At 41.2% G+C, this 23,521-nt stretch overlaps 1 protein-coding gene across 2 annotated transcripts in view; it reads left to right on the top strand.

Annotated features, from left to right (window-relative positions):
- The window catches only part of GRIN2B (glutamate ionotropic receptor NMDA type subunit 2B), a 431,156-nt gene that overhangs the window by 288,002 nt on the left and 119,633 nt on the right, over window positions 1-23,521 (top strand). For both annotated transcript variants that reach the window (XM_040488859.1, XM_040488860.1), the window contains one exon: window positions 14,559-14,673. In XM_040488859.1, the coding sequence (XP_040344793.1) occupies window positions 14,559-14,673 (115 nt within the window). The remainder of the gene's footprint in view (window positions 1-14,558; window positions 14,674-23,521) is intronic.

A 23,521-nucleotide genomic window follows, 5' to 3' on the forward strand; every position in this document is an offset into this window, starting at 1 on the left:
CCCTCCCCCATGGTCTTCTGTTAAGTTTCTCAGGATCCACATATGAGTGAAAACATGGTATCTGTCTTTCTCTGCCTGACTTATTTCACTTAGCATAAAGACCTTCTCATCTCAATGTTATAAGCAAAATGAGTTTTATTTTTCTCTGTCCCTAAACTAACAAAGTGAATTTACATTGATGAAGAACATGCAAATATTATTTTTTACATATGTTTCAGGTTTCCCCAATGTTTTTCTTTTCTAAACTGAAAAGAAAAATCATTGCCAGCACAGTAATATCTAAAAGTTTTATTTCTTTTTCTTTCTTATGAAATAAGATTTGTGATTCTCATGGGCAGACAGATGTTTTCATGGACAGTATAAAGGGGAGAACATTCAAAGGGGAAAATTTCTTTTAAAGTTTATTTTAAAATGTTTTAAGTTTATTTATTTTGAGAGGGCATGAGCAGGAGAGGGGCAGAGAGAGGGAGAGAGAGAATTCCAAGCAGGCTCTGTGCTACCAGCACAGAGCCCCATGTGGGACTCAAACTCACTAACTGTGATATCACAACCTGAGCCGAGATCAAGAGTTGGATGCTTGACTGACTGGCCACCAGGTGCCTTAAAGTTTATTTTAGAGAGAGAAAGATAGTGTGAGGGAGGAGGAGGGTCCAAGAGAGAGAATCTCAAGCAGGCCCCCTCCTGTCAGCACAGAGCCCTGTACAGGGCTCGATCCTGCAATCCCACCATGAGATCATGACCTTAGCTAAAATCCAGTGGGACGCTTAACCAACTGAGCCACCCAGGTGTTCCCGAAGGGGGAAAATTTTTAAAAGACCCATGCAAGAATGAAATCAACTCCACTTTTTGTCTCCATGTTTTCAGAAAAGTTAGATAGGTTGTAGTTATACCTTTTTTTTTTTAATCGATAATTGGACAGTCACTTTCTTCCACATGAATTTTTACTCAGTGTTGTGTGTGTGTGTGTGTGTGTGTGTGTGTGTGTGTGTGTGTGATTGAGAGAGAGAGAGAGAGAGAGAGAGAGAGAGAGAAGCGGTACATATTGAGGGGCTGGGAAGTGAAAAGTAGCAAGGGAGACTTTCAAGAGCAGTCTTCTGGAAGTTCAAAACAAATCAATAAATATTTATCGAAAACTTAACACAAGCAAGGCACTAATTTGAATACTGAAAAGGATAGTAAAAGGACAAGATTTGATTCTTACCTTCCAATAGTGTATTGTCTATCATGGAAAACAAGATACAGACACATGAAAAGTTAAGTAATAAAAAGGAACAAAACAGGTCATGTTGGTAATGATGAAGTACTGAAATGTAGACTGGCAGCTAGAAAGGGCAGGAGGAGAGAAGAGAGGGAGAGAGAGAGAGAGAGAGACACCTTGAATGTCAGGGAGGTGTAGAGAGAGGGTAAGACTTGACCTGAGTCCATAAGTATGAGCAAGATTTGGATTACTCAATTGAGTGAAAATAGAAGAGAGGTAAGAAAGTTGACAAAACATTCAGGGGACAGTAAAGCTGCCATTTAGCTACAGCAAGAGTTCATATAGAGGATGAGAGAACTCTAAATAGATAGATAGGGCCAGGAGGTAGAGAGCCTTGACTGAGGGTAGCTTTTTGCTCTGGGGAATGGGGAGCCATTGGAGAGTTTTGAGCAGGAGTGACATAGCACTAAAAAGTCTAGCAAGATTAAGTTCAAGTGGCGTTTGGGCAGAGGGCCCAGGAGGGGACTGGGTGTGATAATTTAAAGGCCTGGTCTAGGATGAAAATTGTGGGGATAAGAAGGAAGAGACAAATGCAATAATTATTTTGTAAAAACAGGAATGTTTTAGGGTACTCACGGGGCATGGAAAACTAAGAAAAGGAAGCAGTCAGAAACACCTGGGAGGTTTCAAGATAAACAAATATTTGTATATTAATAGCTAATATTTGCTGAGAGCCTACTGTGTGTCATGCACTATTCCAAGTGCTTGGTAAATGCTAATGAGAGAGGGGAATTAGGAAGTTAGCTATCTTGAGGGGGAAGATAAAACAAACCCATCTGTTACACTTGGAGTTTGTAATGGGGAATCAGGCGGAAATGGCCAACAAGACATAGAAATGGGGGATGAGAAAGAGGTCAGGACCACAGGGGTAGAACTGGGATTTATGCACTTAGAGGAAGAATTTGTGTCCTGAAAATGTCTAAAATGAACGGAGACCCTTACTGAATCCCCCCCCCCAAAAAAAAACCTCAAATAAAGGAAAAGATAAAGAAAAGCATACAGGAAAGAAGGCAAAGAAGGAAGAAGCAAGCTAAGTACCGAGAATATGCTATGTATTTGATTATTCAGATCATGAGTATGGTTCTGCCTCCATTACTGAAGGTAACTGAGAGTTGATTGTAGCTCCAAATAAGTATTTTAATATTGTACTTTAAGTCCGGAGAGAGGTTAGATATTCTGTGCCAAAGCAAGATAAACTTTTTCGATTCTTAACCACGCCAAGTAAATAAATATTCTAGCTCTTGTTGTGTGTCTCTAACAAGAACACCAAGAATATAGCCCTAGACTTTCATAAGTTACTTCTTCCCAGAGTGTGATCTGAGAATTAATTCCTCTGTAAGTCTAGTCAAGCTTACTACTTTGTGGTTTGTTTCCTGTTTTCCTATAAGGAAAATTAATTCCATTTCTTCACTTTTTTTAGCTTAGTGCTTGTAAAATATGACAGATTGACAGTCCTAGAGTCTGGAGTTCTCTTGTTATTCTGTATGTGTGTCTTGACCAGCAATGTGCCTCCAGTCTTTCTTAGAGCTGTACAGAGGCAGTGTGTTTCACCCTCTTCCCTGTCGACCTCCCTTATGAGGCTGGCACGAGGGACAATTAAAGGCAACTGATGCTTCGTGGTGGTTTAAATAATGATTAAGAGCCCCGGCTGTGAAGCCATTCAGATCTGGGTTTGGATTTTAGTCCTGCCATGTTAGAAATTTTCTCCTGCCCGTTGCTTCTCTTGACAACATTATTCTTAGTATGAGGCAGTGGAAGGAGTATGGGTTTTAGAATCGCACAGAATTAAGTGAGATCAACTGCAAGTGCCACCAACCTTGGACCTCCATTATAATGTGATCTATTATTTTATAGCATGTCTGTGAGAATTTAAAATAATGCAAGGCATCCAGAACAGAGCTTGGCATGTACTCAATAAATAGTAGCATTATTAGAGGGTTTTTTTTTTTAATTGAATGACCAGGATAGAAATACAACTTCCAAGCAATTTCACTTATAGGCTAGACATCCATGAGATTCATTTACCTTGGGGAGACAAAATTCTGAGAAGGGGAAAAATATCAATCAACTTATTTTATACACAATGCTAAACTACAGCTGACATTTTAACTGATTTTATTGCTTCTGAGAATGCAGCTAATAAGAGCGGTCAGCTTATTTTTCTCTTCATTCATGTTGCAAAGATGAAATTATAACAGAAAGAGAGAAGTCAAAGCTGTGCCAGAATTTTAACACTGTATGAGTAGTGGTCTTGTTGCCAAAAGGCGGGAACTTGACTTGGACTTGACTTTGTTATGTTTGACCTGATATCAGAACACTCAGGTAGAGTGGTCCCATCAGAGATATCAAACCGAAGGTCAGGAAGGAGATGGGACCTCTGATGGAGATTTTGGAGGCCTTGGTGTAGAAGTGATTGCTGATATGACGGCTACGAATGAGTCTCGGGGAGAGAATAGAGAGCAGGGGTGACAGTCTTGGGGTGCCCCCAAGCTAGGGGGTTTCAAGTGAAAATGGACAGAAAAGGAAAGAGAACTAACTTAAGAAGTATGAGGAGAATCAAAAAATTATTCTATTTTAAACAACGAATAAACAAGGGAAAGGATAGCTGCTGAAAATTTGGGAGTGTCAACTGTTAGAAGCTGTATAATGTCTAGGAGAATGATGATGAAGCAAAGCCTACTGCTTTCATTTTTGTTGACCTTCAATTATTGATAACCTTGTAAATTGAAGAGTTCTGGTAGAATGATAGAGGCAAAAGCCAAGATTGCAAGGGTTAAGGAGTGAGGTCTGATAGGGGAAAAGGGACAATCAGGTGTCAGGTAACTTTTTTCAACAGTTTGAAGTAAAATGAGATAGGAAATGGAATTACTTTTCAGAGATTGGAAAACAAATCACTTTATGACCTGCCTTGGTCAACAAAGAGTTAATGGTATAAATGCACAGTAATTTCAGAAGCATTAAAGAGCATGTTTCCATGGAAACATCAACCTACAGAGGAAGAGAAAGAGCTAGGATCCCCTGACAAAGAAGGAACAGCAGAGTTCTAGCCCCCACACAGTACAGCAGGGAGAAATGATTACACGTTTCTTTTAGCTTCCCTGTGAAGGATACAGTTGGGGTTCATGGTGCTGTCCTTTTGAGGACAAGCAAAGAGGGAAATAGAGTTTGTTTTAAATAAATGCTTGCCCTCACCTTGCTTGAAATTCTGACTCAAGGGTCAGGCTTATTTTAGAATATTGGAAAAGATCAACGGGTGTCTTAAGTAGCTAACTAAAATTAAATAAACAAAAACTTTAATCTTTCCCTGACCTCTCTATCCTAACCTGATCTGAAAACAGTGCCATAAAGTACTGTGATGTAGAGCAGCACTTGCAAAAACTCTAGAAACATAGGATATGTGTTTGGCTAGTAACCTTTGACCAGCACCTTGGCATTGTGGTTTCCATCTTGGTGTATTCTCGTTGATTAGATATACATTTCATCTCACTGTTTTCAACTCTGTGAGATCCCTTTCACTATTGCCTGGTATGCATTTCCTGTACCTTCAAATCCAATCGTACTTTTGGGGATGGGTCCTCCCACTCAACTGTAGTCCCGGAAAGCCATTTCTCCACACTGTGCTGGGGGAGCCACATTAACCAAGTTGCTGACCAACTTTCCTGATGGTTCACTTTCTCCATTCCCATTTTATATTGAACTTAGCATCTCTTTTGTTCCCCTGGTCTTTCCCTGGACCCTAGACTCAAAAAATCATTTTATTTTCTATGTGAAAGGGCTTTCTCCATGGGGTAGGTATGGCTTCCTGGGTTTTCTGAAGACAGAGAAATGTTTTTGAATACTGCTGTTTTTGTATGGCATGTGCAGCATGATGTAATTATGGAACACCTATCTCCCCTAAGACTTAATCTTCACCCAGGCATCTTGACTCCTCTGTCTGTTGGAAACCATCACCTGACCCTGGAATATTCTCCCTCTTTTGACCCTCTTTCCCTGCCATTCAATATAATTGCTTCTAGAAATATCCATTTGAAGACATCTGACAACCATTACTGGGAGACTAAATGATAACCCCCTTTTCCCATGGATGACAGCAACTCATAACCTCCACTCCTAATCCCTGGAACTGAAGCCACCTCAATAATTCATTTTTTCACCCTTTTTGCTACCCTTTATTAGAACTATTGGAGGGAGTTGTGAAATTAAGCTTATGGTAGCTACAGAGGCGGTGGGAGCCATTGTGTATGGAGGTACTGCTGATGTGTTAATTTTGTTGACCACCTGAAGTATAATAGAGAATAGAGAGGGGCTCCAGAATAGAGAAGAACAAATTGAGGAAATGGAGAAAGCTCAAAAACGAAAAGAAGCGCCTCCTTATTTTTTTCCCCTGATATCATTCCCAGATCACTTTGAATTTTTGACCAAGGGCTTCTTGGGTATATATATGCCCAGGGTTTCTTATAATTCAGTCTGAAAGTTCACAGGAAGAAAAGGGCTTATGGTCAAAGGTGAATGTCCTAGAGAAATATTTGCCAGTCATTGTTTGGCTGGTCTTGGCATAGCCCCTGAGCAGTATTGCCAGCTGATGGGCTAAAGTGGGTGTCAGAGAGGCAAGTCTTCACCTTAAAATTATTAGTGGGCATAAAAAAGAAATATCAGTGTACTCAGAGATCAGCTCGCCTTTGACCTGTCTTGGTGTTTTCTCTGGGAAGGTCCAACCACTTAGCTTTGATAGCCTGTAAGTCTATATTCCAACATATTGAGCACCTCATTTATGGAACAGGAAAGAAATTTTTTATTCAGGACTTTTTAAAAGGAAAATGAGTTTAACTTATGTACATAATGGAAATATGAACTCAAAAAGAGATAGGTGGCAATAACAGTATCCAGAAGAGTTACTTGATTCCTTCCCACTGGGAAGTTCCACCTTTCCGACTGCCTCTAGTAACTCTGAATTTCCCTAGCACTTTAGCAGGTCTCAGCTATAGTGGATGTGACTAAAGTTTATGGGCATGAGAGCAAGGAGGGATTCCTTTTCCATTACTGAGTTCTGTGCACAGTTTCCTGAATGGGAAACAGCTTTGCTGTTCAGCACACTTTGTTAATTGACGTCAGAAGGTCGAATAACTATATTGTACACCTGAAACTAATATTACACTGTATGTTAACTAACTGGAATTTAAATAAAAACTTTAAAAAATAGGGAAAACTTCACTGTTGTGATTAGGTATACCTGTTTTCCCTACTGTGTGTCTAAGAAAGCATTAAATGAAATGGTGTAGCAATAAAAAAAGGGGGGGGTGGCCTCACTAGTTTCCAAGGAATACACAAACAAGGATGTGCCCCCCCCAAAGGAATTTTAAAGAGAGTTACAGAGTGTTGAAAGCAGGGCTCTAGGAGATCAGAATGGGGGTCATTTTGAGGAGTCACTTTTTCTAGGCCAAAACTATGGGGATATGAGCTCATCTTTTGCCTTTCTCAGGAAGTGAACTTTATATTGAAGTATATTTGAGTGATTCCCCACTACACAGACCCTCACGAGGGTTACTGATCATAGTAAGAAACCAAATGGTCCAGAGCCTTCAGAGTTTGGGGTATTATCGGAATGAGAGGAAATGTTCTGGACTGGTGGTATTGGGAAAAAGCAGAGAGCTAGGAATTAGGAGACTCAGATTCTGAATTTAACATGCCAAAGAGTAGCAGCATTTCCCCAGGCCTTGGTGCGTTTGGTTCTAAATATGAAAAGTTAGACTGATTCCCAAAGTCCCTGCAAACTTACATTCTCTGATAACCAAGCAACCAAAAAAAAAAAAAAAAAAAAGGTAATTACAGTAAGAGATGCAGCTAACACATAATGTTCACTGGGGGACAGGTGCATTTCTAAGTCCGATCTGTGTATTGAATTACTTGATCCTCACAACAGTCCTATGAGGTAGGTACTGTTTTTATTCACATCCTTAATGAGGAAGAAATGGAGACAGAAGTTAAATAATTTGTGAGATCACACAGCTTCAGAACTGGCGGATCAAAGACTTGGGCAGGGCTCGTCTGACCCCAGTGTCCTTGCTCTTACACACCCCACTGCAGGGCCCGTTGTTGATGGTTGTTGTTGTTGTGTATGTGTGTATTTAATGCATACCACATTCCTTTCCTCTTTGCTTAACCTATTCTGTTTCTCCCTTTTGTTTTCTTTCTACTCCTCACCACTAAAGCATTTTGAGGCATTGCCCAGGCTTTGTCATTCATTTGAGGATAGGCTATTTTATTAATGAGGACAAGTTCCTGGGTTTGATCCAGATGGACCCATCAGGAAGTCCAGAGGAGAATTGTTTTCTGTCTATGGCCTGCCACATCGACCCAACTTGGTGAAAGGGTACTACTGGTGGGTAGGCATGAGGTCATTGCAGCTCGTGGCATAGCCACTCAGAATATGCTCGTTGCTTTAACATCTTTCTGGAGGAACGGTAATGTTCTCGGTCTTCTTATATTCAAGCAGGGATTGTTGAGCAACTTCCAGCAGTGCCTCTCCACTTTCATTTCACATGAAAATAATTCATGGCATTCATTCATGAAGCAGCACTTTTTCCCTCTATTAGGCCAAGGGGCCTGAGAAGCCTCTTGGTTGCAATAGATGGTGAATTGATACATCACCATTTACTCCTCAAATGAACTCAGCTCAGCCCAGGCTGCTAAGGAGCCAGAGCACAATCTTCACCACCAGCAGGTGAGAGGAAGTATATTAAACTTATATCAGTCAGTCCTCAAGATACTTTACTCTCTCATTAATTTAACACTGGGAATTTAGAATTTAAATCACTAAAATATGGACTAGCCCAAACTTGAACCCTTTGTGATTTGTGAAGAATGGTTTGCAAAATAGATTAATGATATAAACGCCATTTCAGAGAAAATGTTTAATTTACTGGAAGACAAACTATTTTTTAATCTTTTTCAAGCAATTATTAAATTAATATGACAACGCACTCTTTAAATTAGTTTTTCCTGAGGTTCTCTATTAAGTGTCGTTATACGGAAATAAGAGAAAAGAACTGCATTTTACAGTTTAGGAAACTGGTATTTCTAATTATTCCGTTCAACAGCGTGGTGTAATATTTCTATATATGACATTATATGTCAGAGGAAACCTTTAAAACTTCTTCAAATACCTTTTCCTTAAAAATAAAACCATTACTGGCAAGAATAAAATAATTCGTGCATCTTGAAAAGATGGCCACACAGTTTAGGGACTGATGGGTCTAGGATTTGAACAGAGGTTGTCTGACTGCATGATCCTTGCTCTTAAAACACTCTCCATGCTACACTGGCTAGTAGTGGTGATGGGTGGTTATGGAGAATGCGCACTACAGTCCTTTCCTCTTCAGTTTCTTTTCTGTTTCTCTTTATTTTCCATTAGCATTTTGGGACATTGTCTAAATCTTCGCTTGCATGTAGGATATCTTACTAATGATATATTTCTCCTGGGCTTAATCTCAGAAGAACCCATTGGTGAGTCTAGTGGACAATTATTTCCCTGGCCATGGCTTGCCGTGTAGACAGCACTGTACTGGTCATTTTGGGTTTACGTTGATAATTGTGAATTTCTAAGGTGGGGAAAAGTCAGAAGTTTTCTATTTAGTTTACCAAACCATAACACTGACTGTCCAACTTTTCAATATCCTTGCCTCCTTCCCCTAATACCGGTCTCTAATCAGGTAGCTTTTAAATGTTTTAAAGTCCGCTATTTCTAATCCTGTGAGAAATTGTTTCCACTATTTCAAGAGGAAATGTGTGTATGAAAGAATACTAAGTGAAATAGTAAAGTGGTTAAGAGAGACAAGAGAAAGATGGAAAGATTTGTGGTTTTGCCGTTCAGATGATAGAGAGTATAATAATGTAATGTAACAGATGAAATAGATCATCTATTTCATGTCAGGGGAGCAGCCCTGTACTTCCCTCATCAGGCAAGGAAGATAGTGTGAACCAGTCAGTCTTATAGATGAGGGAGCTGAAGGCCTTAGAAAGTAAGTAACACACCAAAGATTCAGTTATAGAGTTACAGAATTTTGGAGTTAGAAATTGTAAACAAGGGATCAAGAATTCAAGTTTTGTGCCTGGAATTTTGTTCCTTTATTGCTTCACTCTTAATAGCTAGAGAATGGAAACTGAGAGCTCTGAAAAATTCTACTGTTTTTGAGATGTGCTGGACCCTGGGTGAGGGTACCTGGATCCTGCTTCCAGCCCCATCATGTGATCTTGGTAAAGCCACAAATCCTTCTGGACTTCCATCAGCTTCATCTAGAAATTAAAGGATTGGATGAAGGGAGAGACTTATCTTTCTCATTACCACGTAAATTTCTTATTAACAGACATTAATTTTAAAAATTGAGGGCCTTGTAAAAGTATGGAGGGCAGAATGAGAATTACAGTGCCAGGGCTCTTGGTTTGCTGGGAAAATTCTAGCAGAGCTCTTCTGGATGCCTCCCACACAGGGCATCCTGCTAAATCATTGCTTTAGGTATCATTGTGGTGCAGTGGATGAGCTCTGAGTGGCATGGTCAATGTCAAAGAGGCACAAGGGCTTTTTTACCTCAGCTTGACCTCATTAAACCCACTGGAGTATGACTTTAGCCATATAAAGCAAATGTATTGGCTCTGAGCCCATCGGGGTTCTGAGGCTCTTTCTCAACAAGGAATCAAGCAGGAAATGAGATGCATTTTATTTCATGCAGTCTGTATTAGGGATCTACATAGTCCAAGGCATGACACGTGACATGAGAGTGCTAAAATGCACATCTGGGGCTCACAAAACTGCTTTCACCTTCACTAGGTGTTATAACGAAAAGAACACTTAACTGAAAACCAGAAGACTTGAACTCCAGTACTGAACGGGCAGGTCACCTTGGAAAATAAGGGTAGCATCTTGGGACCTGTTTTCCCTTCCCTCAATGGGTAGTTTCTAAATTTTCTTCTGGTTCTAACAGTTTGAGGTTCTGTGTAGTATTAGAACTTTATGCGACACAAGGAGGTTCGTTAGGGTCCATCTGCATCCTGGAGACAAATCAAGCCATATATATATATATATATATATATATATATATATATATATATATAGTGGTTTTGCCATTCAATATGTGTATGTGTGTGTGTGTGTGTGTGTGTATATATATATATATATACCAAACCTTGCTGGGATTTCCAGGGGCCTAGAGTCTTCCAGGAAGAGCTTCTGAATCTGACTGCCACTTGAGCTAGGCTTTCTGACTGTCTGCTTGAGGATGACACGTTTAGAGGAAAACAGAATGTCTGTCCCATCTTAATTATAGTTTAATCCTTTACCAAGGATTTACACATGGAAGCTTTGGGGTTTTAATTAATGTTCAAAATTGGCAAAGTGCAGCCAGATCCAAAGGTGGTTGGATATTTTCAGGCCTTATGGAAAGTTAAATTGACGAATGTGACCATTTGACCTAGTTTATCCCTCCCTACGTGGAGTGCAATCTCCATTCCTCCAGTGTGTATTCCATTGATAATTAGGTCTTGTTATAATGTAGTTATCACACTTTAACTCACAAGATCCAAAATGAGGCAAGTTTCTTGCCTTTAGATATTCAAATGACACTAATATATATCTTTTTCTGATTTCTTCCCATTAAATAACCTTATGTTTGTATCCTGTTTTCTATAGTTTTCCTATCCATTATTTCATTTGATTTTTTTAATCCATTATTTCATTTGATTAGCACATTGGGCTTCTCTGATAAGCAGGAGGTAGAATGGTGTTTCCATTTTGAAGAGGAAATGCCAAAGTCCCATCCCTAGAAGTGACCACACTCCTGATTATTTTATCACACTTGCTGTCCCTAGTGAATGGACTGCTTTGTTCTGCTATTCAAAGGGCACCCTTGTTCAGGGCGGGTGTGTATTTGCAAGCTCCTCACTAATAGCCAAATGTTGGCACGTTAGAGGGAATTACTCAGAAAAACACAATGTGAATGATTAATCTGCATACTGCTGAAGGATATGAATAATTAAGGGATACTTTGAGAAGAATATTTTGCATATTGTCATAAAATGTATCAATATTTTTGATAAGTGTAAAATACATGAGAAGTGTCTAGGTAGAATAAAATGGACCTGTAGAGCTGTAAGAGAACAAACATCCCAGAGGGAGTTCATTTAAAAAATCAAAAGGATGTGCAACAGGAATAACTAGAAAAATTTTAACTACAGAGCAATTACATTACCCATGAATGTAGTTTATTTTCTGACAGTTTGAATTTTAAAACTTATACACCCAATTCAATGCTGTCCCCTTCAAAGAAGTCATCTTGAGAAGCATTTATGCTTCTTATTACTTGTTTTTGGAACTTTTCTCATAATTGCTTTCTGAAATGGACATTTCTTAAAAAACATTGTAAAGGTCTTTTAGATAAAGTCAGAATTATTCAGAGCCATGTCAGGTGAAAAAGGAGGGTGCTTAAGCTAGGTAACTAATTTCTCTCTCTTTCCCTTCCTCTTTCTCCCTTTCTCCTCCTCCCTTTCCTCTAAAAAAAAAAAAAAAAGAGAGAGAGAGAGAGAGAGAGAAAACTAATTTTTTTTGCATGTCTCATTAACCTTCTCTGAAGAATTCCAGAAATTATTCTAAGCAATGCAGTATTATTATAATAAGAATATATTTTCCAAGTTAATTACATTGGGTGCTTAAATTCTGGTTTGTTAGTTTGAAGTGTTTTGTGGTTTTGTAATTCTGTTCCTTGGAATGAATTATATAGGGCTTTGGCTGGAGTGTTGAAGTTGTAAAGTATAGGAGACCTGATTATTATTTTCTAACTAGTGATGGGCTTGAGCAAGCAGCACGAACCCGAGAGATGAGGGGCAGTACAAGGGATGGAGGAGATGCTGTGTGGAGTGTTGAGTTGAATTAGGAGGCACTACACTTTTACCAGTTGGAAGTGTCCAGAAAGAGCAGCCAGGGGATAAGGAGAATGGGGGCTACGTGAAGGAACTGGTGATGTTAAACCTGATGTGACATATGTCAGGCTGGTGTGGTAAAGAGATCATGGGACTAGAAATATGGCTTAAAATGTAATTTCTGCTCTAAATTAGTTGTAGGACATTGGGCAAATAATTTGACTTCTCAGTGCTTCGGTTTCCTATCAGGTAAAAATTATAGAACTAGGCGCACCTGGGTAGCTCAGTCGGTTGGGCGCCCGACTTCGTTTGGCTCAGGTCATGATCTCACAGTTTGTGAAATCGAGCCCCGCGTCAGGCTCTGTGTTGACAGCTCAGAGTCTGGAGGCTGCTTCAGATTCTGTGTCTCCCTGTCTGTCTCTGCCCCTCCCCCCACTCCCGCTCTGTCTCTCAAAAATAAATAATAAAAAATTTGTTTTAATGTTTAAAAACATAAAATAAAATTGTAGAACTAAGTGAGCTTCAGTTTTCTTCAAAGATTAAAATTTACTTTACAAGGTAGACATGATAATTGTCTTTGAATAGTTGTAGAGCTTTCATGTGGAAGAAGGAGTAGACTAAGACTGAATAATATCTAAGAAGGAGCCAGTACCCAGGGGTTTCAGGAAAGCAAATTGCTTTTTTTTTTAATGTTTGTTTATTTTTGAGACAGCACAGCTGGGGAGGGACAGAGAGGGGGGGGACAGAGGATCCAAAGTGGGCTCTGTGCTGACAGCAGCAAGCCTGATGTGGGGCTCGAACTCACGAACTCACTGAGCCAAAGTCAGGCACTCAACCCACTGAGCCACCAAGGTGCCCTGAGCAGATTTCAACTTTAAGTAGAAAACAAAACAAAACAAAACAAAACAAAACAAAACAAAACGAAAAATAAAAAAAGGCACCCTGCCCAACAGTGAGATGGCACTCTTGATGGTAGAGAGTGCAGTGATAACAAGAAGGGCTGAGAGAGCCAATTTTCTGTTGTAGAGGGAAAGCATAAACTGTGAGAAGTGGTGGACCAGTTGACTACGAAAGTCTCTTTCAATTCTGAGATTCTAGAGGCCTCTATTCTTTTGAGGCCTTCTGTGTTCTTGATTGCATTTGTGAAGACCATAAGACCAGAGAATGACAGGCTGAAAAAGCCCAGGCAGCTCTTGAAATAATAAGTGGTCCATGCGGGTTTGGTTCATGACGTCTAGTATTCTTTTTATAAGTGCCTGAAGGATCTGCATCTTAGCAACCTTGTTAGTTAACCTAATGTTACCTGGAAGAACAAAGAGCCTCACAGTTTCATTGAATGTGAAGACTTAAAACAGGATCCTTTAAGCTGCCTCCTGATACATTCTTCTTCCCTTCAGTGTGTTAGGAAACTGTTGTTGGTCACAAGTTCGAAGCCCCTAGAACCCTGGTGGCAATTACAAGATACCTTTTTTGCTTCTCAGCAGAGACACCTCACGACGGCATCAGACCCAAGGCTCTAGAGTAGCATGTCATGTGAACACTGAGCTAATCATTATTGACTCCTTGGGCCATTATGGTAAAGGAACATTAATTACCATCAGCACAGTTGCACTAATGTGGTTGTAATGAGCACGCCTGTGGGAATTCCCAGTGAGGGAGCTCTTCATCAGATCGGAGCAGCCAGCAGAGGAACAAGGGTGAGCTGGAGGTGCAGGTGTTGAGGGGGAAGATAAGTTCATTGGTTTGACTCCAGTTACTTCCAGAGTTACTGCTAATTTACGTGCCTGTGCCTGGAATACTTTCTGAGATACCTCTCCCTCCTTCCTCCAACCCCCCTCACCCCCCGGTATTTTCTGTTCACTATACACAATGCAGTAGCCCCAGTTTCCAGATGTATCCTGAGGAACCAGACCCCTGACTGCTGGACTCCTCTCACAGCTCTTAGAAGCATGGCCTGGATCTTGGCAAGAGTTCAAAAGTGTGTACGTATCTCTGAGAGTCAGAGAGACCCTATGCTCCAGTGTGCCACCTTTCTTAGCAGAAAGCTGTCTTGGTACACTCCCCCTTTCTTCTCTCTACCAACTCCACCCTTTCATTGACCTCCCTTTGTGAATAATAACCATTAATGCTTAAGGAGGGTTTACTACGTCCCAGGCCTCGGTGGGAAGTTATCTCATTTAAGCCTTACAAACCTAATGAAGTAGGTTTCTTATCTTTTCATATTATTCCTATTAAATGAAAACTTGAATGTCTCTATGCTTAACAGTTTCACGGTGATATTTGTATGTCTATCTAGGTGTCTGTCTCCATTCACCTTTCCCTCTGTCTTCCTGTCTTATTCTTGGCATACCTTCTTCATACTTTTAACCTTTGTTTTCTTTTATCTTTACAGATATCTGATCAATGTCACTTTTGAGGGAAGAAATCTGTCCTTCAGTGAAGATGGTTACCAGATGCACCCGAAACTGGTGATAATCCTTCTGAACAAGGAGAGGAAGTGGGAGAGGGTAGGACATATCTTTTGTCAATTCTCAAGCAAAGCAGATGGGGTAGGGACATAAAATTTTGCGACACATTAAAAGAAAACCAAACCATTTCTTTATCCATTCATATACACAATGGAATACTACGTGGCAATGAGAAAAAATGAAATATGGCCTTTTGTAGCAACGTGGATGGAACTGGAGAGTGTGATGCTAAGTGAAATAAGCCATACAGAGAAAGACAGATACCATATGGTTTCACTCTTATGTGGATCCTGAGAAACTTAACAGGAACCCATGGGGGAGGGGAAGGAAAAAAAAAAAAAAAAGAGGTTAGAGTGGGAGAGAGCCAAAGCATAAGAGACTGTTGAGAACTGAGAACAAACTAAGGGTTGATGGGGGGTGGGAGGGAGGAGAGGGTGGGTGATGGGTATTGAGGAGGGCACCTTTTGGGATGAGCCCTGGGTGTTGTATGGAAACCAATTTGACAATAAATTTCATATATAAATTAAAAAAAAAAAAAAAAAAGAAAAGAAAACCCAACCAAACCTTAGTTTTGGTCTCTGAGCTGTGAAGTTAGAGTGCAATACTTTGAGAGCACAGGAGAAGCTCAAACTCAAAGTTTCTCCAACTTGCATCTTCGTGTTCTTGTCCTTTGGTTAATCAAGAGATTATTTTCTTTATGCATTATCATTTTTATTGGTTATGGTGCTGTGTGAATCATGACTTTATTCTAATGGAAGAGTGTACATGTATAATGTAACATAATTCAGTGAAGAAATCAAATCAGTGATATAATTCAGAAGTTGGGTCCTACACAGTGTCCTGGGGAGGCCGATGAAATGTAATTTACAAGCACATAGGTTTGAATTTGCTGTGATCAGAGGCTTGCCATTGCAAGGCTCTCCTCAAGATCTCTCCCGCTGACAGCTGACCACAGTATCTGAAACTCTACCATTAGAAATTAATTTCTGTGATTGCCAGATTACGTAGGTTCACTTCCTAGCTCTTCTACTCACAAACTTGTCTACTTAGGACCTTGTACAAATCTCTTAAGTACTCTGTGCCTCAAGTGTCTTCATCTATAAAATGAGAATAAAAATAAAAGTACCAAGATCACAGGGTTGTTATGAGGATTAAATAGATTAATATATGCAAAGGACTTAGAAAGGTGCCTGGCACACAGTAAGAACTTAACAGGTATTCGCTTTTGATTTTATCCCCGATTCCTACTTAAATACAAATGCTCCCCAGAGCAATGTCAGCACTGGTGTTTCTCTGGTATATGTTCTTCAGGTGTCATTTGTCCCTCGAGATTCTTTGCTGAAAAATGGTTCTGTAGATAAATAAGGTTGGGAGACATACCTCCAGGCTCTCCTTCTGGGAGGTTCCCAGAGCGTAGTAACGTTTGGAAGCTCAGAGGAATACTGTATATAGCAAAGGGCCATCTCTAACTTTACTTACTCTGATATTTTCAAAATTTATTTTATTATTAGACCCCTTTGTTCATGAAATTCATAGTCTGTAAAACATGTTGGGAAACACCGATTTAAAGCAATTTCTATGAACTCAGTCAGTTGGCTGAGAACAGGCTTCAAGATGTCAGCATGGCTCTGACTGGAAGGAAACCCACATTATATATTTCCAGAAAGAAGGGCCAGGAAAAGAGACCAGAGATAAATTTCTTGAAATTCACAGTCCTGTCCGTGAGCCCTGGACGGGTAGTTAGGTGAATGCTCATCTGTGAAACAGCATGTGTGGCTCACGTAGTGGGAACCTGGGGCCTTATTCTTAAACTTGAAAGACTTCAATCTGTCATAGAGTTCCTTATATCAGGGCACAGCCATAAGACTTAGATTATTCCTTGTGTTCTTGATTAAAGTGGCTCTCCCTCTACTGAGTTATCATTTGTTCAGAAGTGGTTTTCCCCTGGGCTCCTGCCCTGCACTCCAATCAAGCTGCTTTTCACTGCTGCTATAGAGACATAATAATTTAAGAAGTGTTCTGGGAACTCATGTATGATAGGCACCTCTGTATATCTCCAGAAGAGGAGTTATTAATAACTGAGGCTTCGTACATGGATCAGAGATGTCCAGTTGGGTAGCTTTTATGCAGTAGACTCACGATTACTGCCTCAAGGATGGGACATCTCACACCTCTCCTTCCTTAAAGAGATCTTACCGTCACTCGTGCTGACTTCTCTAGGCTGGAATCTGAGGCCTGTGACCACTCCCACTACTGCCCTTTCCCAAACTAGTCACCCTCCCTGGGATTTGCATCCCTTCCCTTCTCATCAGTTCTACCTTTACTGTAGCTCTTGAATTTATTCCTCCTTATATGATCCAGGAAGCATGTGATAATTTTTTAAATTGATGCCTACCTTTATCCATTCAGATCAGTCCTGGACATGGCTGCTAGAATGAGTTTCCTAAGGCACAACTCTGATCATGTTCTTTCTCTGCCCAAACCTTGTTCAAAGCTTCTGTAGTTTGTGCACTGGGTCCAAACTTTATTCTGGTGTTCAAGGCTCCTGTCTACCTTTCCAAGCCTGTCTTCTCTCCCTTGCTGTTTCCCGTCTCACCATCAAGCTACATTGGGCTCTCTCTGTTCTAAGATATTTCCCTGTATGTCTTGCTTCCTGTACAGCATGTATCATGTTTCCTTTTTCTGAAATGAGTTGTCCAGTTATACAAATAATAACCGTCCTTTGAAGCCCAATGAAACTGTTACCGTCTTCTTCTCTCGTCTTTGACCAAAACATAATCTGTCACGCTCCCTTGTCCCCCGTAACCGTTGTCCCTACCTCTGTTGTAGCACCTTCCCATCTGCCTGTTTTAGAGTTGTGTGGATGCGTGCCTCCAGATGGCAGAGGCTGTGTCTTTATATCGTCTTGTCCTCCCAGCAACCTGGAAAAGTGTGTTGCATAGAGCAGTTCAAGAAGTATGTGTCAGGTGAATGAGAACCATTGCATAATACAAGAGTCCAAAATCCACCACTAAGAATCCAAGTTTACGTTAGTGCCCTTGATGTAATACCTCTTTTGGGGGGCAGAGGGGAGATAAAACCGTTATGTAGATTGAGTTTTCATAGACCTTACTTTAAATGTACTTTAAACAAGGGAGCTTGTTATTTAAAGAAATTCTGTGGTTAATCTTTTTGTAAAGCATTTTGGGAGGGGGTAGGAGGTCAGAGAATATCACATATTCATACTGGTTTGGTTCAGTCAGGGAACATTGCTGAAGAGTGGTCTTTACTGTTTGTTGAATTCATAGATCCAGGAGGCTCCCCAGTGTGGAGCCCCTTGTTAGGGCTCCCTTGTGGGCAGAGACGGGTGGCAGGAGCCAGGCACAGCTCTAGTGCATATCTGGGATGTGCTGAAGTTGTACCATGGGAAGTTAAACCTTTTTTTCCACTGTTACCCTGACCCCCAGGACCCTCTGTATTCTCAGGATTTCTAATACCACTCCGGAGGGTACCATGTGGCCCAGGGAAGATTTTGTGTCTGTGGACTCCGGAGAGGCAGGCACCAGGGTGAATATTTGACAGGGAGGAGATGGAAGCTGGGAAGATAAATGGGGAAGGAATCTGGATTTGTGGGGAAAATGAGGCAACAGACAGGACCCACAGCTTCTGGTCATGCCCTTAACGAGCTGTGTGACCTGCTCTTTTCACTTTCCTGGATCTTTCTTTCTTCATGTCTGAAATCATGGCATGAGATTAAGACGACTTCTAGGGCCCTTTCTGGCTCTAGCTTCTTGGATTACAAAATTCACGTTGTAAATAAGTAAGCACTTGGAATGGAACTGGGGTGGGAGCTGAAGCATACAAACGGAACCTGAGTTTGTTTCTAAGGACAGTAGCTTCCAGGGAATATTTGTCATTCTTGTCATTTAGATAAATATCATCTCCTCAGAAGGCCTTCCTTGGTGACTCAAGCCAACGTAGAGCTTGAGCCACCCTATCACAACAGTTCGTTTTAATTTTCTTCAGGATACTTTGTTGTCTGCTGTTTTGCCTATTTGCCTGATTATCACCTGTCTCTTCACACCAGGACAGATGCTTCCTGGGAGCAAGGACATTGTTCACCTCTATAAGCCGAATACTCTAGAAGAGTATCCGGCTTAGAGTGACGGCTCAAAAGATAGCTGTTAAATAAATGAAGAATTCCTATGCTTAGGAGAGTCAGTATATTGACCAGGCATTTCACTTCTGCCTGAAATGCCTCCAGGTGGACGGAGTGGTTTACTGAAGAGAGCAGGAGAGCAGGCACATTCTCCACCGCTGGTGTGAGCAGGCCAAGTGCTAGCAAGGGTCTGGCGGGCGGGGTGGGCACCATTTTCAGTGAGGCCCAACCTCCCAGAGGAGGCAGGCCTTACACTTTTCAACGAGGCAGGTTGACGAAGACTCATTCAGATGCTGGTGTGAACCATGTGAATACCCTCTCAGGTTTTAAAACATAGTCTCAAAGCTACCGTCTCACAAATCTGGCTCCTTCTGAAAGACTCGAAGTAAAGGCAGCATAATCTGGGACTGAGCATGGTTTTGGACTCAGAAAGAGCAGAGATGAATGCCCCTTGTTGCCGTCTATCCGCTGCATAAACCAAGCGGCCATACTACCTGAGTCCGTTCCCCTTTTGTAAAATAGGGTTTTACATGAGGCTGTTATAAAGATTAAAGGAGACTTTATAATAAAATACCAGTTAATAGTGACTGAAACATAGCCAGTATTCAACAAATGTCAGTCAGTGCCCTCCCCCCCTTTTTTTAAGGTAACATTTGCTCATGGTAATAAGTCAAATGGTACAAAAGGGTATCCGGTGAAAAGAACATCCTCTTATCTGTGATCTTCAGTTCCCCCAGGCCCCTCCCCAGAGAAATCCTTATTTCCAGGGTCTTACGTATTTTCTCTGAACATACTGCAAGCATATAAAAATTCTATATATTTACTCAACCTCCTATTTTTTTTAAAATAGCACCTGCTCTTGTGAACTTGTAATGGGATCCTGTACAAATAGCCACTAAGGAGGCATGGGGGCAGCTAGAATAGCACAGAGATCTCTGGATCAGAATTACAGTCACAGAAAGCCAGGTAATGTCTTTGGTATGTGGGAATGTGGAGGAGAACATTTCCCACACGTGCATGCATGCGGGGATAGCATGATAGGTTGGAAAGGGTAGGGGATGGTGGTGGAAAAATGCGTGCAGAATGGGTTCATTTGTAAGTCTTCTCTCTAAGTGGGGGACAGCTGCATAAACTTGCATTAAAAATAGTCTGGCACAGAGAAGCAGTTCCAGCAAGCATTCAAGCTTCTGTCTTTATCAGAGCCTCTCATGATTTGCTTCATTGCTACCGCTCTCTGCTTCCATTTAATCGTTCCTAAAATGGGGATAATAAAAATGAAATGCAGTGGGGGTGTGTTCTGAGTAATGACTTCAAGAAATGATGATGGTGCATTTTCAGGCTGTAAGATGTAAACAGACCTTAAAGGGACTGTCTGGGTCCGAATTACAGGAGGAGACGTAAGGCAGGCAGAGATGCAAACCATTTCCCCGGGGACAACAGGTGTATTTTATAAGCCCACATTCCCTCTTCTCTGCCTCCATCTACTGGAAAATGCCCTTCCTTAGGTAGACTAAAACATTCTCCATTTGTCTGGGTCATTTTTTTGGCTCCCCAAACCCCAGTTATCACCTTAGGCTTGCAATACTGAGACATTACAGCCACATCCACCACTGAACGAAGTGCTAGAAATGAAAGTACTTAGCCCACACTGCTGGGCCTATAATAGTATTTATGAATTAATGGATGGAACAGTGGGGGGGGAGGAAGGGTACTAAACTGGTAGAAGGAAGATCCCCCAAGAGCCACAACAGCAACAACATAATAAGACAGAATGTTCTACTGGCATCTGAAGCCTGGGATGAATGAAAGAGGTTAAGAGATGCTATATGCCTCCGATAGCTTCGTATCCAGGAGACAGCGGCAACTCCAGGCTGTGGATGCCCTGTGCTATGAGCACCTAACGACTCCAGTGATCATATTCCAGAATGATCAGTTTGGTGATGATACAGCAGAGGTTGATTGCTGCTGTGGCAGGTGCCACTTGAAAGCTGTTGACAGACAAAATAAACAGCCACTCCACTTCCTCCCTTGCGTGTGTGCATACAAACACATAGGCACATTCACATCCAAACTGGCAGATTGCTCATGACATAGGAGCCGCATCCGTTTGGTTATTCACCGTATGCCTGTGCCCAGCACAGCGCGAGGCATTCCTGAACAGGCCAGTAAATGTCTGGTGACAGCCCGAACATGCCTGTACAAACTGTGTTCTACCACCCATCTTTGGAGGAGAAGCCAGGGAGCATCCCTGCCCTCTTCAGACTTTACAGAGGTTGTCTGAGGAGGTGAAACAGAAGCTCCTCACGTTGGGGGTGTTTGTTCTGGACCTCTCGATACTGCCGCTTGACAACATGCTATTTTTACCGACTTTGAACTGAGTACTAATATGCATCATTGGATTAAGGGACTAGAACACGGGATCCATGGAGAAAGGCTATGGGAATTGGGGTTGTGAAGGGGAGGAAGAAAAGGCAATGAAGTGATGACTTACTCTCTTTAAATATATGAAGACTTATTGTACCAAGTGTTGAGATCAGCTGTTCCGTTTTTCTCCTCTCGAGACAGAACCGGAGTAAGTGGGCTTAAGATCAAGCAGAGAGGATTTATATTAGCTGTAGGGAGAACTTCTTGATAGAAGTTTTGAGTACCAGGACTGTTCATGACACCAGGGGATGACTTTGGAAGTCTTAAAAATGGGATATGTCCTCCTCACTCTGCAGTGTGCAGCCCAAAAAAACAGTACACGAAATACATGGTTGTGAGTTTTCCTTCCATTCTCCTTCCCACCCCCCTTCTTCCCTGTCCTTCCCTTCTCTCCCACACATAATTATTGAGCGTCTACCATGAACCAAGCATTAACCCCACCAAATTAGTGTTGTAGTTTTCCTAGTGGCTGGGGGAAAAAGGAGAACAACATTTATGGTTTTCTTATAAAGAGAATCTATTGAGATACTTACTAAAGACATTTTGATTATTTTTTAAATTTTTTTCATGTTTATTTAGTTTTGAGAGAGAGAGAGAGAGAGAGAGAGAGAGAGAGAGAGAGCGCACAAGCAGGGGAGAGCCAGAGAGAGAGGGAGACACAGAATCTGAAGCAGGCTCCAGGCTCCGAACTGTCAGCACAGAGCCCGACGAACCCATGAACCGTGAGATCATGACCTGAGCCGAAGTCAGACGCTTAACCTACTGAGCCACCCAGGCGCCCCAAGACATTTTGCTTATTAAATTTATGTGGGGGTGGAGGATAAGGTAAAATTTACCGGTATACATACCCACAAAGGTATTGCAAAGAGAAAGAGGGAGGTATTGCTCATTGTGACATTTAAAATTCTGTAACCTAAGGTGGTTTTTAAATCTTACTATTTGATATGGTCGAATAATGGGGTGGATGTTTCTTTCATGTTGCTTGGTTGGTAAAGACTCTCTGCTGATATATATTTATGACCATGGCTTACAAACAGGGTGCCTGGATTACATGTCTTTGGCTGCCTTTCTGAATTGTGATTATTTTGGACTCTCACATCCAAGTGCTCCCTTCTTATCCACTGATCTCCCAGAGTCATGGTCCACCCTATTCGTTAACCCCTTTTCTGGGGTTCCAGAAAGAGACTCCTGGGGGCCAGCACCGAGGAGCAGAAAGTGTACTCTTAACCACCAGTGTCTCAACGCTTGTTATTAGACTCAGTCCACAATGCCAAACTGCAACCCAGTGTGCGTTTCTAAAATAATTTGAAGAGAAGAGCAGGATGTAGTGAGGGAAGAGACTTCAGAAATGTCATTTCATAAAGGCTGGTTGTCTCCGTGTGTTTGTCATCGGCCACTGAATGAATGGGATAAAAGAACAAGATAACCTTGGTTGACTTTACTTCTGAAACCTATCCATGCTGATGGGGAAGAAAAAGCAGAATTGAACTTGGAGACTGAAGTGCTGGCTTAACGAAAGGCAGTGAGGAACGTGTCCCCAAAACTAAAATACAGCTTACGTCCATCTTGTTTACGTTTTATTTTTATTTCATTACCATTATCTTATGGTTGGCTCCTGAGTCCCCTGAACTATCTGTCTGATTTCTAGGTTATAGCATTTTTTCCATTAGTGATATTGGAGAAGAGATAGTGGTATACTGGTTAGAAGACTTTTGTGCTTATCTAGGTTATGTAGGTTAAAAACATTTATGGTTTTCTTATTATGAAGGTAATTGATGCTTATTAAAGAAATTTGGGGGAGGGGCGCCTGGGTGGCTCAGTCGGTTGAGCTTCCGACTTCGGCTCGGGTCATGTACTCACGGTCTGTGGGTTCGAGCCCCGCGTCGGGCGCTGTGCTGACAGCTCAGAGCCTGGAGCCTGCTTCAGATTCTGTGTCTCCCTCTCTCTCTCTGCCCCTCCCCTGCTATCTCTGTCTCAAAAATAAATAAAAACATTAAAAAATTTTTCTTTTTAAAAAGACATGTGGGGGAGATAAGACACAATATTCATACAATATACATTCAAAGAATTAGCATTTATATTTCTCTGTCTCTTGCTGATGCTTCTTCTCCGTGCGTGTTCTACGAGTGCATGTTATCACACAATGCAATGAGATATGGCAGAATTGCTAATACAACTTACAACAGCTTACAATCTACTTTCTTCTCTTACTGTCTCTTACTATAATATTGTAGATGTTTTTTTCTGTTTTACTGATATTATCCAAAGCACGAAACTTAATGACTTTAATATTCCATTGTAAGGATGTATCCCACTTCTTTAAAC

The sequence above is a fragment of the Herpailurus yagouaroundi genome, unplaced genomic scaffold (genome assembly GCF_014898765.1).
Source record: "Herpailurus yagouaroundi ecotype Mexico unplaced genomic scaffold, PumYag 166, whole genome shotgun sequence".
Classification (NCBI taxonomy): domain Eukaryota; kingdom Metazoa; phylum Chordata; class Mammalia; order Carnivora; family Felidae; genus Herpailurus; species Herpailurus yagouaroundi.